The sequence below is a fragment of the Pholcus phalangioides genome, unplaced genomic scaffold (genome assembly GCF_987345545.1).
Source record: "Pholcus phalangioides strain wild (caught in Gottingen) unplaced genomic scaffold, Ppha-v1.0 ptg000010l_1, whole genome shotgun sequence".
Classification (NCBI taxonomy): domain Eukaryota; kingdom Metazoa; phylum Arthropoda; class Arachnida; order Araneae; family Pholcidae; genus Pholcus; species Pholcus phalangioides.
In genome coordinates, this window is record NW_028301603.1 from 31,655,399 (window position 1) to 31,669,079 (window position 13,681).

At 42.2% G+C, this 13,681-nt stretch overlaps 1 protein-coding gene across 1 annotated transcript; it reads right to left on the reverse strand.

The window, feature by feature from the left end:
* Window positions 1-4,888: 4,888 nt before the first annotated feature.
* LOC149081279 (uncharacterized) lies at window positions 4,889-12,425 on the reverse strand. Its single transcript, XM_089237320.1, has 2 exons — window positions 11,752-12,425; window positions 4,889-5,196 (listed from the first exon to the last, which is right to left on the reverse strand). The coding sequence occupies exon 1, from the start codon at window positions 12,312-12,314 to the stop codon at window positions 11,763-11,765; it is 552 nt and encodes a 183-aa protein (XP_089093446.1). The 5' UTR covers window positions 12,315-12,425; the 3' UTR covers window positions 4,889-5,196; window positions 11,752-11,762.
* Window positions 12,426-13,681: the final 1,256 nt, after the last annotated feature.

Genomic DNA, 13,681 nt, shown 5'->3' on the forward strand with positions numbered 1-13,681 from the left:
AAAAAAAAAAAAGATTGCGATAAACCACTAGATTTCCGCACACAATCGTTTTTACTGATACTTGCGCACATGGTCTTCAAACGTATTAAACGTTCATTTTTGTCTTTTGGAACAAACTTTTGAAGGCACGACACCTTATAAATTCTTCATGGGACTCAAATCTAGTGAATTTGATGGCCAAGGAAGCAAATTAATTTGTTTTTTCTTCGAGCCAAGCAGTGGTAGATTTCGAAGTGTGAGAAGATGCACATTCTTGTTGGAAGATGAAATCAGCATCCAATAAATCTTCAGCCGATGGTATCATGCAGCATTTAGAATTTCTCGATATACATCGGACTTTACTCTTCCGGTCAAAATGCAAAGCCTCCCGGGCCCTCAGCGCTCATACAACCCTATACCAGAACGGTATAGGGTTGTATTAGTAGCATATTTCACTAGCCGCTTCATGCACTGCTTAGTGAATGTTACATAGTTGAGACGCCAAACACGGACACCTTGATCACCGTGGGACACACAAAATGACGATTCATCACTGGAAAGAACCCTATTCCAGTTTGCACCACAGTACTCTAGCATTCATTTGTTTGCGTTAAGGAGCGGCTTCCTCTTGGGCACACGGCATTTATATCCATAATGAGTCGTCTCGGTGTGGTGGAGGACGACAAATTGACACCAAATTGTCCTTTCCACTCTTTATGTATGAACCCGATTCTAAGAAAGCGGCGAAATCTCAGGATGCTTTCAAAGAGTGTCCTGCCTCGCAATAGTATTAATTGGCTTACGGCCACTATTTGCGCGTTTTCTCTAGTAATTGCTGTCATTTAAATGATGTCTTAAAAGTTCACTCACACTTGCTTGAGAGCACACTTTGCTTTCTAGGCGATCATCTGCTTAGTAAATCCTTCTTTGCTGAGTTTCACTACCAGAGATTTTAGACCTGTTAAATCTTTCTTTCGACCCATTTTGAACACACAACTGAATAAAACCAGTTTGTAAGCCTGCCTTTATATGTCTAACGGCTTTGCGATAGCGTGATTTATGCAAATTTTGGCACTGACGATTATCCAATTAGAAATTCCCCCATTATTCTAATATTTTAAATATCTTCTGATTATTCTAATTTTTTTTTAAATATGTTATTGAAATTTTTTCACACGCAACTAACGTCACAGGTAAGTTCAATTTATTCTAAGGGGCCGTTCAAGTATTACGTAAGCAAATTTTTAGCAATTTTTGATCCCCTTCCCCCCCCCCACGGGGGGGGGAAGGGTTGCATAAAGGGTGGTTGCTGACGAAAGCATTATCCAAACCCCCCCTCTCCCCTTGTCATCAAAAGTCAGAAAATCGGAACCCCCCTCCCCCCCTCCATCGATGATGACGTAATCCTCTGTTGGAGAAAAGAAAACGACGACTATTTGCGTTTTTCTAATTTTTGGAATCGGGGTTGTATCTGCCTCGGTTTCATTCATTTTGAAGTGTTTTTTGTGGTGCCGTGAGAGAAATAACGGGCAACTCAAGTTCTTCAGTCGACCAGTTTTCTCCTCTCCAGGCAACTCGAGATCGATTTGAGTTTCCGCCCGTGTGAGAAAGGCTCAACAGCATTCAAAAGCAACCTCCTTCAAAATCATGTGCATGCGCATTCTTACATTTTCAATGTTACCGCGAGATCCTTCATCGATTTTACCGTCCTGCGATAATCTTTTCTTTTTTTTTGTTTCTTCGATGCCAAATTATTTGTCCCTTGCGGATTATATCTGTAATATACATCGTAGATTTTCTTTTTTGCTATACTTACTTTTTCCAGGACACACAGAAATGGTCGATTTGTAGTGTTTACCCGGTAAGAAAGTTGCACAATTTTTGAGTTTGCATTTATGTCTTCCTTTTGTTGCTTCCTCCCCCCCCCCCCGTTATAGTGTGTCCGTTATATCGTGTTAAATTTTGCGGCGAATATTGCGATCTTATGTGTTAAAAAGCTTGAAGTCACGAGTATACTGACATAGCCTGTGGCAGCATTTGCTTAGCTTCCTACTAAAAACATCAATATACCACCAATCGATTGTAGTCATTATAGAAAATTTCGGTTAATAACACTTTAGTTGTTTTTTTTGTGCGAAGGTGTGTGTGTGCGTGTTTGTGATAGCGAAATGTTTAAAAACTAAATGATGGAAGAAAGAAATATATATTTTTTTTGATTTTATATATGGATATGATTTATTTGTGTGTGAAATATTCATTTACTTTTCAATACAGGGGCGGTAAAAGTTTTTCTTTTCATGGTTGCAACCAGGGAAGCAGATGGGTCTGGGGCATGCCACAATCCACACTTATCCAACATTACCAAGGGTAGGGCGCCAAATGCTTGCCTCGGCCGAGCAAGTACCGTCTACACTCGGTTTACGAACCATCAAAAATTTTTCAGTTTAGGAACATACAAGCTGGCGAAAAGCAAGGCTAAGGTTACGAAAAAATTTTGTAGGAGTATTTTCACTTCTCAACGAATTTTGGAGGAGTAAAATTGAATTTTGATGCGTATTGGCGAACACTGGGGGCTGACAAATCAAAAAATAATTTAGGCGTCAGCCAAATGTCTTAGGAGGAGACAAGTATGGTTTTTTCCCCCTTAAGAAAGATAACCCTAAATAATGTATTTTTCGACTTTTTCCGAGGCTTAATGATCTGTTTCTATGTTGGAAGAGACATTATTTATGAAATCTGAAAAATTTTTATGTCATCTTTAGACTCCAATTTAGAAAGCACGTTATAGAAAATTTTAGGTGACAATAAAATGGATCTTCTACGAAGGTTTTTAACAACTGGCTGTTGCGGAGATTAATTCTTTGGAAAAATAGAAAATTCAACTGGCTTTGCGAGGAATCGAACCCACAACCTTTCAATTTCTGAGCACTAGACCAGTGTTTCTCAACCGCCGGGCCGTGAGTGATTCATCGTTTAATCTTTTCCCCTTCATTTCCCATTAGTGCTTATGACCGTTCCTTCCACTCGAAAAAAAATACTCAACCGGGCCGCGAGCTTCCAAAGGTTGAGAACCACTGCACTAGACTACAAAGGCAACGAATCTCTCAATCTTTCCTTGGAGCTCGTGTACACTGAAAGGGGCCGGACCATACTCAGACCAAGCTCACAACTGCTGACGCTGCCACCGAATGGCGACTTATGCAAGGATAACGTCTTGCATAAGTTGTCAAGTGATTTCTCTTTCCACACAAAAAATTCATCTTCGCAACAGCCAGTTGTTAAAAACCTTGGTATGGTAGCGGAGAGTGACGTCACCCTTGCATGGATCTTCTAGTTGTCGTGGCGATCTGGCACCTGCAACAGACCTACAAACAATACAAGTATTCAGTCACGACACATCACTCACTTCACTTCTGAGATATAGATGGCAGCATTGAAAAATCATACACAACACTAGATACGCACTCAGACTGTTAGGTACACACAATTACACTTCCGGCACAACTCACTAGGTAGAAAATTGCCTATGGCGATAGACCTGAGTTGTGCTCGGTAAAAAAAAAAAAATCCGGTTTATGAACGGACTTCAGGAACGAATTAAGTTCGTAAACCGAGGGGTTGACTGTATCTATTTGCATGAAACTTCATTTGCTAATGTTTTTCTCTGGACAAAATAACTATCATGAGCGGAAGAAGCTCCCCCACTAGATGTTCCGCCAATTCGTCTTGGCCATCATCAGTAGTGTTTTTTTTATCTTAACCAAATGTTGCTGGCGTAGAACCCTGGAGGATTTTTTCCCCTGAAGGACAAATATCGAAAAAAAAGCCGGACAAACAGAAATTCAAAGAAGGATAAAAATTCAAGAAAAGACAGGATGAACAGAAATATTGAGGAAAGAGCAGAGCAGTTAGAATCTCAAAAAGGGAAAGATGGAAAAAAAATGAGAAAGAGTAGAGCGCAGTTAGAAATCCAAAAAAGGGGGAAAAGGAGGACAGAAATTTAGAAAATAGAACAAACAAAAATTCAGAAAATATTGCCGAACAGGCAGAAATCGAAAAAGGAACAGGAAGGACTACAAGAAAATCAAATGGAAATCTCAAATTTTAGAGATGGCAAAAAAGTGCAGAAATTTAGAACAAGTGAAAATTCAGAAAAAAGGGCAGAGCGGAAATTAAAAAAAAGATAAAAATAACAGAGGAATTCTCAAAAAAGTTCATCAGAAAAGGACAGAAATTCAGGAAGGTCTTAATGCCGCTAAACACACACTCCTCTGATGTAGGCCCGGTGCGGAAGTAATTTCGAGGCTCCGTGCCACCCGCTCCCCCCACCCCCCGATTTTATATATTTTGAGGGAAAAGGGAATCGTTCCTCCTTAGAATATACAGGGACACTGAAAAAGATCTACTCACCAATGAAAATTCTTAATTAATGGAAATCCACTATTGATGAGAGAGAAAATATCAATTGATAAAAGGTCAGAATTAATGAGCGGAAAAAAAATCACAGAATTGATGAAAATTCGGAATTAATAGAAGAAATCCCGGACACATCATGATGAAAAAATTCAGACGGATTGAGATCAAAATTCAGAATTAATGAAAGTGAATATCCTAAAATGGATGTAAGAAATAACTCCAGAATTGATGAAAATTACAGAATCAAATCAATTGAACCTCAGGCACCTCGTTTTGAATGAAAAATGTATTTATATTTTTTCACTTCTACTACCGTAAGTGCGGAGCTCCCTCAAACCGCGGGTTCCCACCCAGTGAGACCGCACCTTTCGCACGCCCCTAAGGGCGGCTCTGCGTCAGTAGTTTTGTATCGGCCTCTAGTATTGAAAATTTTTAATAGATACCGCAACGTCGATTGAAAAAAAGACACAAAATTTTAGAACACGATAAACTATTGAGAGGAAGACGAAAAAGCACTTTATTACAATTACATATTAATACGAAGGAGAAAACGTTGGAGCATATTAAATTGGAGCCAGAGTCGAATCGTCACTGAATATAACATTCCTGCGAATCCAGTTTTTGGCAAGCTACACCTTGCGAGTCGCTAATGTTTTATAGCAAGGAGCAACAAAAAAGTTCACAATGATCCACGACCCATCATTAGATTGTATCGGCACGAAGTATTTCCTCAGGTTGTTGTGTACAGTTCCGCGCGTCCGGCGGAATTCCGGTCATACAATGACAGCTGATCAATCGATCCTGGAAGGTAAAAAAAAATAATAATCACTAATACTGATTGATAGTAGTAATCATCATCACTAACACACCAATCAACATTCTCGGAATTCCCCCCCCCCTTTCACGTTTCAGTACAACTTATTCTTCAAGAAATCCGATTTGGAACTACAATATTAGGTCATTCCAAAATGTTTCTGAGCAGAAGGAAAAACTTTATCTCTATTTTTCAACCACTTTACGGTCAAGGACGTAATATTGCGTCCAAAAGCCAGTGGATCAAATTCAAGCAAGTTCTCTGTTTTCATACTATCAAAGGCATCATACCGAGTCGTGGACATTGATGAGACATTTATAAGGAATTTATCGTTTTCCCAACCTCTCGAGCGCTGAATCCACACCCGTAGTTACGCGGCTTTAACCCGCACGAAAAACCGGTCTTGAGGCGTGGCTAGCACAGCGTGGGAAATTTTATTGGTCGATTTTTGCATAGTGTCACCCAGACAAAACCGGTTTTCCACAGCTCAGAATAGCCAGGTGCGGACCCGTCTTTAAGCCGGATTTTCCTAGGAATAGGTTTCTTGCGCCGCGTGAACCGAATAATAGACCATTTTGCGCCGGCAGAAACGCGTTACATAATTACGCTGAGCGTTTGTGTTTTCCCAGCGTGGCGCATCAGATCAGGGCGGCTATATTATAGTGTATGGCCTTGGCATCAGCTACTCTGTCGTCTGCATGCTCCGGTTGGAAGGGAAAGAAAACACACAAGAGTGAAGAGAACATCGGCAAAACGCGCGGCGCAGGACGCGTTTGACTCCCCCAGAAGCAGTCGGCCAATCACGCCCGACGTAAAGCGCTGTCGTGAGGCGTATCGCGCTCTGTAGGAAAACAGTCATGCCGCTTTTCTTATTGGTGAGTGGACGGCGTGTCACGCTGGGCGAATCACGTTGCGCGTGCACAGGAAACCTGCTTCTAGGAAAACACGGCTTTAAAATTTCTGAAATGCACTAATTACGTTAGAAGCAAAATCGTGCCAGTAGAGGACATTGAACCTTCCTCGTGTTGCTCCAGAACGTCCATTTTAGCATGGTGTAAAAAAGAATAAACATATCAGCATATTTTCTTACCAAAAAAAACGCTCAGAACCTTTTCGAAATTTGCCAATAGATCCGTTATGCCGTCGGGTCCCTGTCAACGGCACCATTTCACAGAAACAACCTCCTTCGCTTTCCAGCCGTTTTTTGTGGTTTTTTTCATGGCGAATAACGAGTAAAGAGAAGGTTGCACATGTGTTAATGTGTTTGTGTATACAGACGGGCGACGTCTCACTTCCCGTTTGAAGTAAACAATCACCCTTTCGATCGCTCTGTCCGAACCAATTATAGCAACTCATCCCCACCATATTCGTATAAGCTTCGGTTCTGCCAATTTTCATAATTATTTTTCTTTCCCAAACATGAAGAGAAAATCTTGGGGACCTTCTGGGCAGGCGTGGATCCATAAAGGGCCCATCCACTTCATGGCGGTGAATATGGGGGAAATGACTCTTTTCCGTAAAATACGGGACGTAGGAATTACTCTGACACACTGCTGTGGATCCGCGAATGATTCTTAAAGATACAATGAAATTCAAATTATGAATTAGTAATGATATCGTACACCGGGGGCGGGGTGTTTCAACTTGCTTCTAAGCAATTTCAACCTGTTATGAATGAGTCTCAGTCCCATTTCGTTTGTTTGGTCACCAACATAAGCGGAGATAGATTTGCAGTGCGGGGGGGGATATGATGAAGATGGCTCTCGGTGAATGTTGAAATTTTGGGACTCTGGACAAATGCCCCAGTTGTCCATGATGGCTCAAGGCCTGAGTTCTACTGGATTAAAAAGGGCGTCGCACTCGTCTTATGGTTATTGGCAGTGCTGTCTTAACGCATGGGCCCACCTACTACTACTTCTTCACCAAACACCAACTCTGGCCATATCGCTATATTGCAATTTACTGCCATTAGTGAGATGGGTTGGAAGTGAAGGCGCTGTCTATCGGTGGTCGCCTCGAGTTCGTTAGGGGAAATATCTTATCTATATCCTCCCTTGGGTTCGAACCTGGGACCCTGACAACAACCTTCATGATGGTAGACGAGCATCTTACCACCATGCCACTCGGACCCACCTGGTCACGGCCCGAGAGCCTCAAGAGAAGAGGGGCCTCAGAAAAACGAGAAGAAGTGGAATTTTTTTAGAATTTTCCAGGCAGGGACTCAGAAAAATCACTTTGGCATGGAGGGCCCATGAGGCTCTTAAGACGGCCCTGGTTATTGGCACGCCATTTCTCAACATCTGTGTTTTCTTTCCAGCTTTCTGCGTCCCCATTTTATTGGAGAGGGTTTCTCGCATCGGGCAGCTAAATGACGAAGCAAGACCCTGATGGTAGGAGACCCCCCCCCGCCCTTCTTTCTGCCTTTGCCCCACCCTCCACATTCCAGAACAGCTGGGGTACCCACGTACCCTTAAGTTGAGAAGCACTGCAAGTAACGATATTATTGCTTGAATATTATATCAAACGACGGATAAGCACACTGGAATCTTTACGAGTGGATCAACGGGACCCCCCTGCATCAAAGAAGGGGTCTCCTACCATCAGGGCCTTGCTTCGTCATTTAGCTGCGCGAGCGCGAGAAACCCTCTCCAATACTCCATTTATATGTATGCGGCATCCCCCACACAACGAGAGATAAGACGGGGATTTGGCCCAGAGATTAACTCGTTTTTGCTCTATAAATTTGACGAAAATAAATTTATGGGCTCCCCCTCCCCCCTCTGAAACCTCGGAATTCGGGTCCGTCGCAGAACCTTTCCGAGGAGTTTCCAGAGTGCAAGGGCCGTCTTAACGTGTGGGCGCCGAGTAGTTCAGGTGGATAGGAAGCCTTATGTAAACGAGCCTTATATGCAAAACAAAATAATGCCTAATACATAGAAAAATATTTTGAGTAGGGGTGGCTGGGACCTGAAGTCTGATAGGGACACGTTCCCAGAGAATATTTTTTCCGAGGGCTCATAGTATTGTTAAGACCTTGTCCCCCTCCCCAGGAAAGGCTGATAGGGTTGTGAGAACCTCTGGTGTATTGGTCTTATTTATTTTTCCAATACTTAGAGCTATACATTTCCTTGAAAATCAATAGGAGAAGCCTCCTAAAAATCTTAGTCTGGGGGTTTCTATCAAATGTCAAGGGTCCATTAAAGGATAATATGGATCATAGGAATATGGGTGTCTATATTAATGAATTGACATATTTTTCATTAATACAGTCGAATCCCGTTGTAACGAACTTACGGGAAACAGAGAAAACTTACAAGAGACCAAAGAAATCGCTTCATTACAATGAAATTTCGTTATAAAGGAATTCCAGGTATTTGTTCAATTTTTCTCAGCCACCTCGTTGGGCATTTTGCCTGTTGTGGCGTTGCATTTGTATTTATGTAAACTAATCTGGGGTATTTGAAAACGTTTTCGTTGAAACGAGATTTTCGCTACAACGGTATTCGTTAAAACGGGATTCGACTGTTTAGATTGACAGAACTTCAAAATTTCAATTCTCCCGTCTTAGGGAGTCTATATTGTAAAATATAATACTCACCAAATTTCATATTTGGGGTCATTCAAGTATTACGTACTTCATCGGGGGGGGGGGGGGTCCGATTTGCTGACTTCTGATGGCGGGGGGGGGGGGTGAGTGATGCTTACTTCATCATTCTATAAAAATATGAAATATTCTTAATTTCATCTTACTCTGTGCGCCAAAAACGAGAAAACCTTTCGTTAACTTGTGGGCACCTGAACTAACATTATGTCCTCTAAAGCCACTTTAGTGATCTCTAAATATTTCGCGGATCCAAGTGATCTGGAAATGTGTCCGGGACGCTTAAGTGATCTGGAACTGTGCCAAGTATCACTGAAGATATCCGCAATTATTCCGCGGACCATTTAAGTAGCGATCTGTAAATGTGCCGCTTAGTTCATTTTTACAAAATTAGGTTTGAGAAGGCAGGCCGCGTCAGATAACACTCGAGGGCAACATTTGACCCACGGGTAATGGGTTTACAATATATGACCTAGAGCAAGCATCTTCAACCCGTTGCTCGCGAGCACCACGGTGCTCCCTGAAGCACATAGATTGGTCAATACTCGTGTCCGATTTTGTACCGCTCGCTTTGTACCAACTGCACTCAAGGCATGCATTCGTATGTCAAACTCCCCGTACTGGTGCTCTTCTTTTGATGATTGGTACAAGTGGTGATCGCGACTAGAAGAAGGTTGAGGACCTCTTGCTCGGAGGGTGGGTCGCAATGAATTTCTAAAAAAGAAATTTTGAGCGCTTACCCTTCAAATAACATTGAAATTAACAGAAATTGATTATAATAGCACATGTAAAGGTATTTTCTTTCGAAATTTCAAATATTTTTTTGCATTCAAAAAATAAATTTTTGATCGTCTGGAAGGGGGGGAGGGGAGAATGAGCCCCTATGCCCCCCGTGTACGTCTCTGATCACACCAATGTGCGTGAGGAGGTAGGGGGCAGAGCTGACAGGAAAGGGGAGGGGGATCAAAAAAGGGTAAAAATTTGCTGACGTAATACTTGAACGGCCCCCTTTGATAGCTTCAGTGGTTTGGGCTAAGCGGTGATTGCTCCATATAAACTTAGAATTGCCCTTCCCCTTATGAGTTCCCCCCTACCATAAAAGGTTGAATTTTGTTAAAATCCAACTGCTTTGCAATATAAAAATACTGACTAACGGTATGATTTCCCTGTATAATATTTGAACCTCCTTAGGGGTCGGATTTTGAAAAACCCCTTTGTCAGAGGCGCCTCCAAGTGGTGACGCTGACAAAGGTTTTTTACAAAATAGGTTGGCGGAGAACAGTTTGAGAACCCCTCAAACTGTCCAAAGGCTATTCGCAAAAAAAACAAAAAAAACCACTTATCAATACTACTTCAATAATGCCCATGAGGCCAGTGCCTGAGGACGAGGAAGCCTGTGGTTTATGATACGAGTCCGTGGGTCCATGAGGCCGCTGACCAAGACCAGAATAGGATATACATAGATGGAAGCCTGCAGTTTAATATTGATATGAGCCCGTGGGCCCCTGAGTCTAGTGATGGAGCAGAGTCGTCTTAACAGTAAAATGGGCCCCCGGATCAACTAACTTTCTCCCCCATCCCCCAGGCTGGAGAGATGCAGTATCTACCTACCGATTATATTCTTACTCTGAAAATCATTATACCACATCGCATTGCGAGGCTCTCTATGCACTTGAATCCTTTGAGGAAGGTGGGGAGGGGTAGCTCTCAAGCCTTGCACTTGTGGGCCCATGCGCGTTAAGACAGCCCTGTGACTTATTCTGGAATGTGATGTATTTGTGCCCAAATTGAAGCTGGTGTTTTTTTTTGTTTATGATGTCATTATGCCTTCATCGTGTAATTTCGAATAGTTTTTAAAGGAGAGGTTTAGCGCCCTCTCTTGAGTTGTGTGTGTGTGGGGGGTTCCTGCAAAAATCCCAGAGCAGAAGGTTCGATGCCTGATTTTATAAGTTTTGGCATGCCCCCCCCCCCCACATCCTGCAGCAGAGCCTCAAGGCTAGGATCTTTGGCGGGCACCTCACCGTAGTAAATTTATGGTATAAAAAAAAATGGGAAGTGATAAGAGAATCGTGCTAGGCAAAAGCCCTGTCAGTCCAACACCGTCTACAGCAGACTGCAGATGGCGTTGGTCAGCCCCCCCCCTCCTCCCTTGTGGAGGATCTTGGGTCTTGGACAGAATTTTAAGCTATTTGCTTTGTTAACGTTAGTCAAACGTTACGGACATTAAATTCAAAACGTAATCAAAGCCTTTTTATCCACTTTTTATCCGTTTAGTGACCCGGTGCGGCTGCACCCTGCGCACCTGCCTAAGTTGGGCCCTGCTGCCATGCTCACTCACTCTCTAAGTCACTCTCTTTCGGTAACTCCCACTCTCACGCATACTAAATACCTCTTTTGGTCACTCCCATGCTCACTCGCTCTATAAGTCACGTCCCTTTTATCCCTCTCATGTGATGCACTCTCTAAGTCACTCTTTTGGTCACTCCAATATTAATCACATTTTCCGCCTCTCTGAACTTGCAGCCCCGGGCTAAGCCCTCTCCATTTAAATAAGCCACTGAGCGGCGCCCTGATGCTATACTAACCTTTGTCAAGGTTTTTCGAAGAGAGATTCGTTGTTAAACTGCTCTCTGGGGGAGCCGCGGGTAAACGTTGATTAGGGAAAGGGGTGTGCCGTGGCAGGACCGTCTTAAGAGCATCATGGGCCCCCGGGCCAAATGATTTGTCTGAGGCCCTACCAGGTAAATTCTCGAAAATCTCAATCAGATCTCATTTTTGTGAGGCCCCTTTCCACTTGAGGCCCCCTGGGTCGTGCCCGGGCGAGCCCATGCCTTAAGACGGCACTGTTCCGTGGGTGGGAAAAGGTTTAAGAACCTCTAATTTCTATACTATACAAATCGTGAATAATTTGAGGGTGGGTGGCGGCCCGTAAAGTACTCACCATGGGAATTCTCAGTTGAGGTGAAATTCGGTCACGTTCGCAGTAGCGGCGCGAAATGATAGCACCGAGTTTTCAGGCGAAGCAGAAAACTCCACAGTCGCGGTGGTCGTCGTCGTAGTGGTCGTTGTCGTCGTCATCGGGCTCGACGAAGGAGGAGGAGGAGAGCCCGCCACGTCCAGCAGCTGGACACGTTGCCTCCCGCCGAACGACGACTGCGGCGTCGACGAGGCCACCAACTCCAGGCCCGACGTGGACAGTTGCTCGGTGGCCGTGAACCTCCTGCTGACCTTGTCCATTTGAGGGTCCCACAGGAAGACGTAGTACAGCGACAGGACGATCGCCCCCAGCGACACGAAGAACACGTAGGCGGCGACCGTCAGCAGCCTGACCAGCTTCTTGTGCTGCTTGCGGTTCGGCACGATGCCGTTCGTCCTCCCCGGCTGGTCGGCGCTGGTCCCCGTGGCCATCATGCTCGACTCGGACGTCAGGATGATGTTCTTGCCGTTCATCTTGCCGTCGAAGTTGACTACGTCGTCCCCGCTGTTGTTGTCCTTGCGCAACATTGCGACGAGGAGAGGAGCCAGAAGGAGACCAATGACCCAGAATGATGTTTATCCCTCGCTTTATTGTTATTTGCCCGGATCCAGAGCTTTGCGTGGATGCAAGTCGCGCGCTCTCTGTCGGGCGATAAAAGAGGCGCAAGAGCAGCTGACACTATCGATTTTTTTCGTTCATCCAACTCCACATCCCACCACGATCCGTGAAAAGCATTTAGAAGTCGCCAATAATCTCGCCAAATTTCACACGTTCATCTGTTGCTTCCCCAAAAAATAATAATTTTCAATTATTCGTCTGAAACAAATTAAAGAGAAATAATTTCAGAATTGATGAGAAGTTATTTTAGAGTTGATTATATAGAAATAAATTCAAAACTAATGAGAGAAATTATTTCAGTTATAAATGAGCAATAATTCCAGAATTAATGACAAATAATTCCAGAATTAATGACAAATAATTCCAGAATTACGACTAATAATTCCAGAATTAATGACTAATAATTCCAGAATTAATGACAAATAATTCCAGAATTACGACTAATAATTCCAGAATTAATGACAAATAATTCCAGAATTAATGACAAATAATTCCAGAATTAATGACAAATAATTCCAGAATTACGACTAATAATTCCAGAATTAATGATAAATAATTCCAGAATTACGACTAATAATTCCAGAATTAATGATAAATAATTCCAGAATTACGACTAATAATTCCAGAATTAATGACAAATAATTCCAGAATTAATGACAAATAATTCCAGAATTAATGACAAATAATTCCAGAATTAATGACTAATAATTCCAGAATTAATGACAAATAACTCCAGAATTACGACTAATAATTCCAGAATTAATGACAAATAATTCCAGAATTAATGATAAATAATTCCAGAATTACGACTAATAATTCCAGAATTAATGACAAATAATTCCAGAATTACGACTAATAATTCCAGAATTAATGACAAATAATTCCAGAATTAATGACAAATAATTCCAGAATTACGACTAATAATTCCAGAATTAATGACAAATAATTCCAGAATTAATGACAAATAATTCCAGAATTACGACTAATAATTCCAGAATTAATGACAAATAATTCCAGAATTAATGACAAATAATTCCAGAATTACGACTAATAATTCCAGAATTACGTAATTCCATAATTAATGACAAATAACTCCAGAATTACGACTAATAACTCCAGAATTAATGATAAATAATTCCAGAATTACGACTAATAATTCCAGAATTAATGATAAATAATTCCAGAATTACGACTAATAATTCTAGAATTAATGATAAATAATTCCAGAATTAATGACAAATAATTCCAGAATTACGACTAATAATTCCAGAATTAA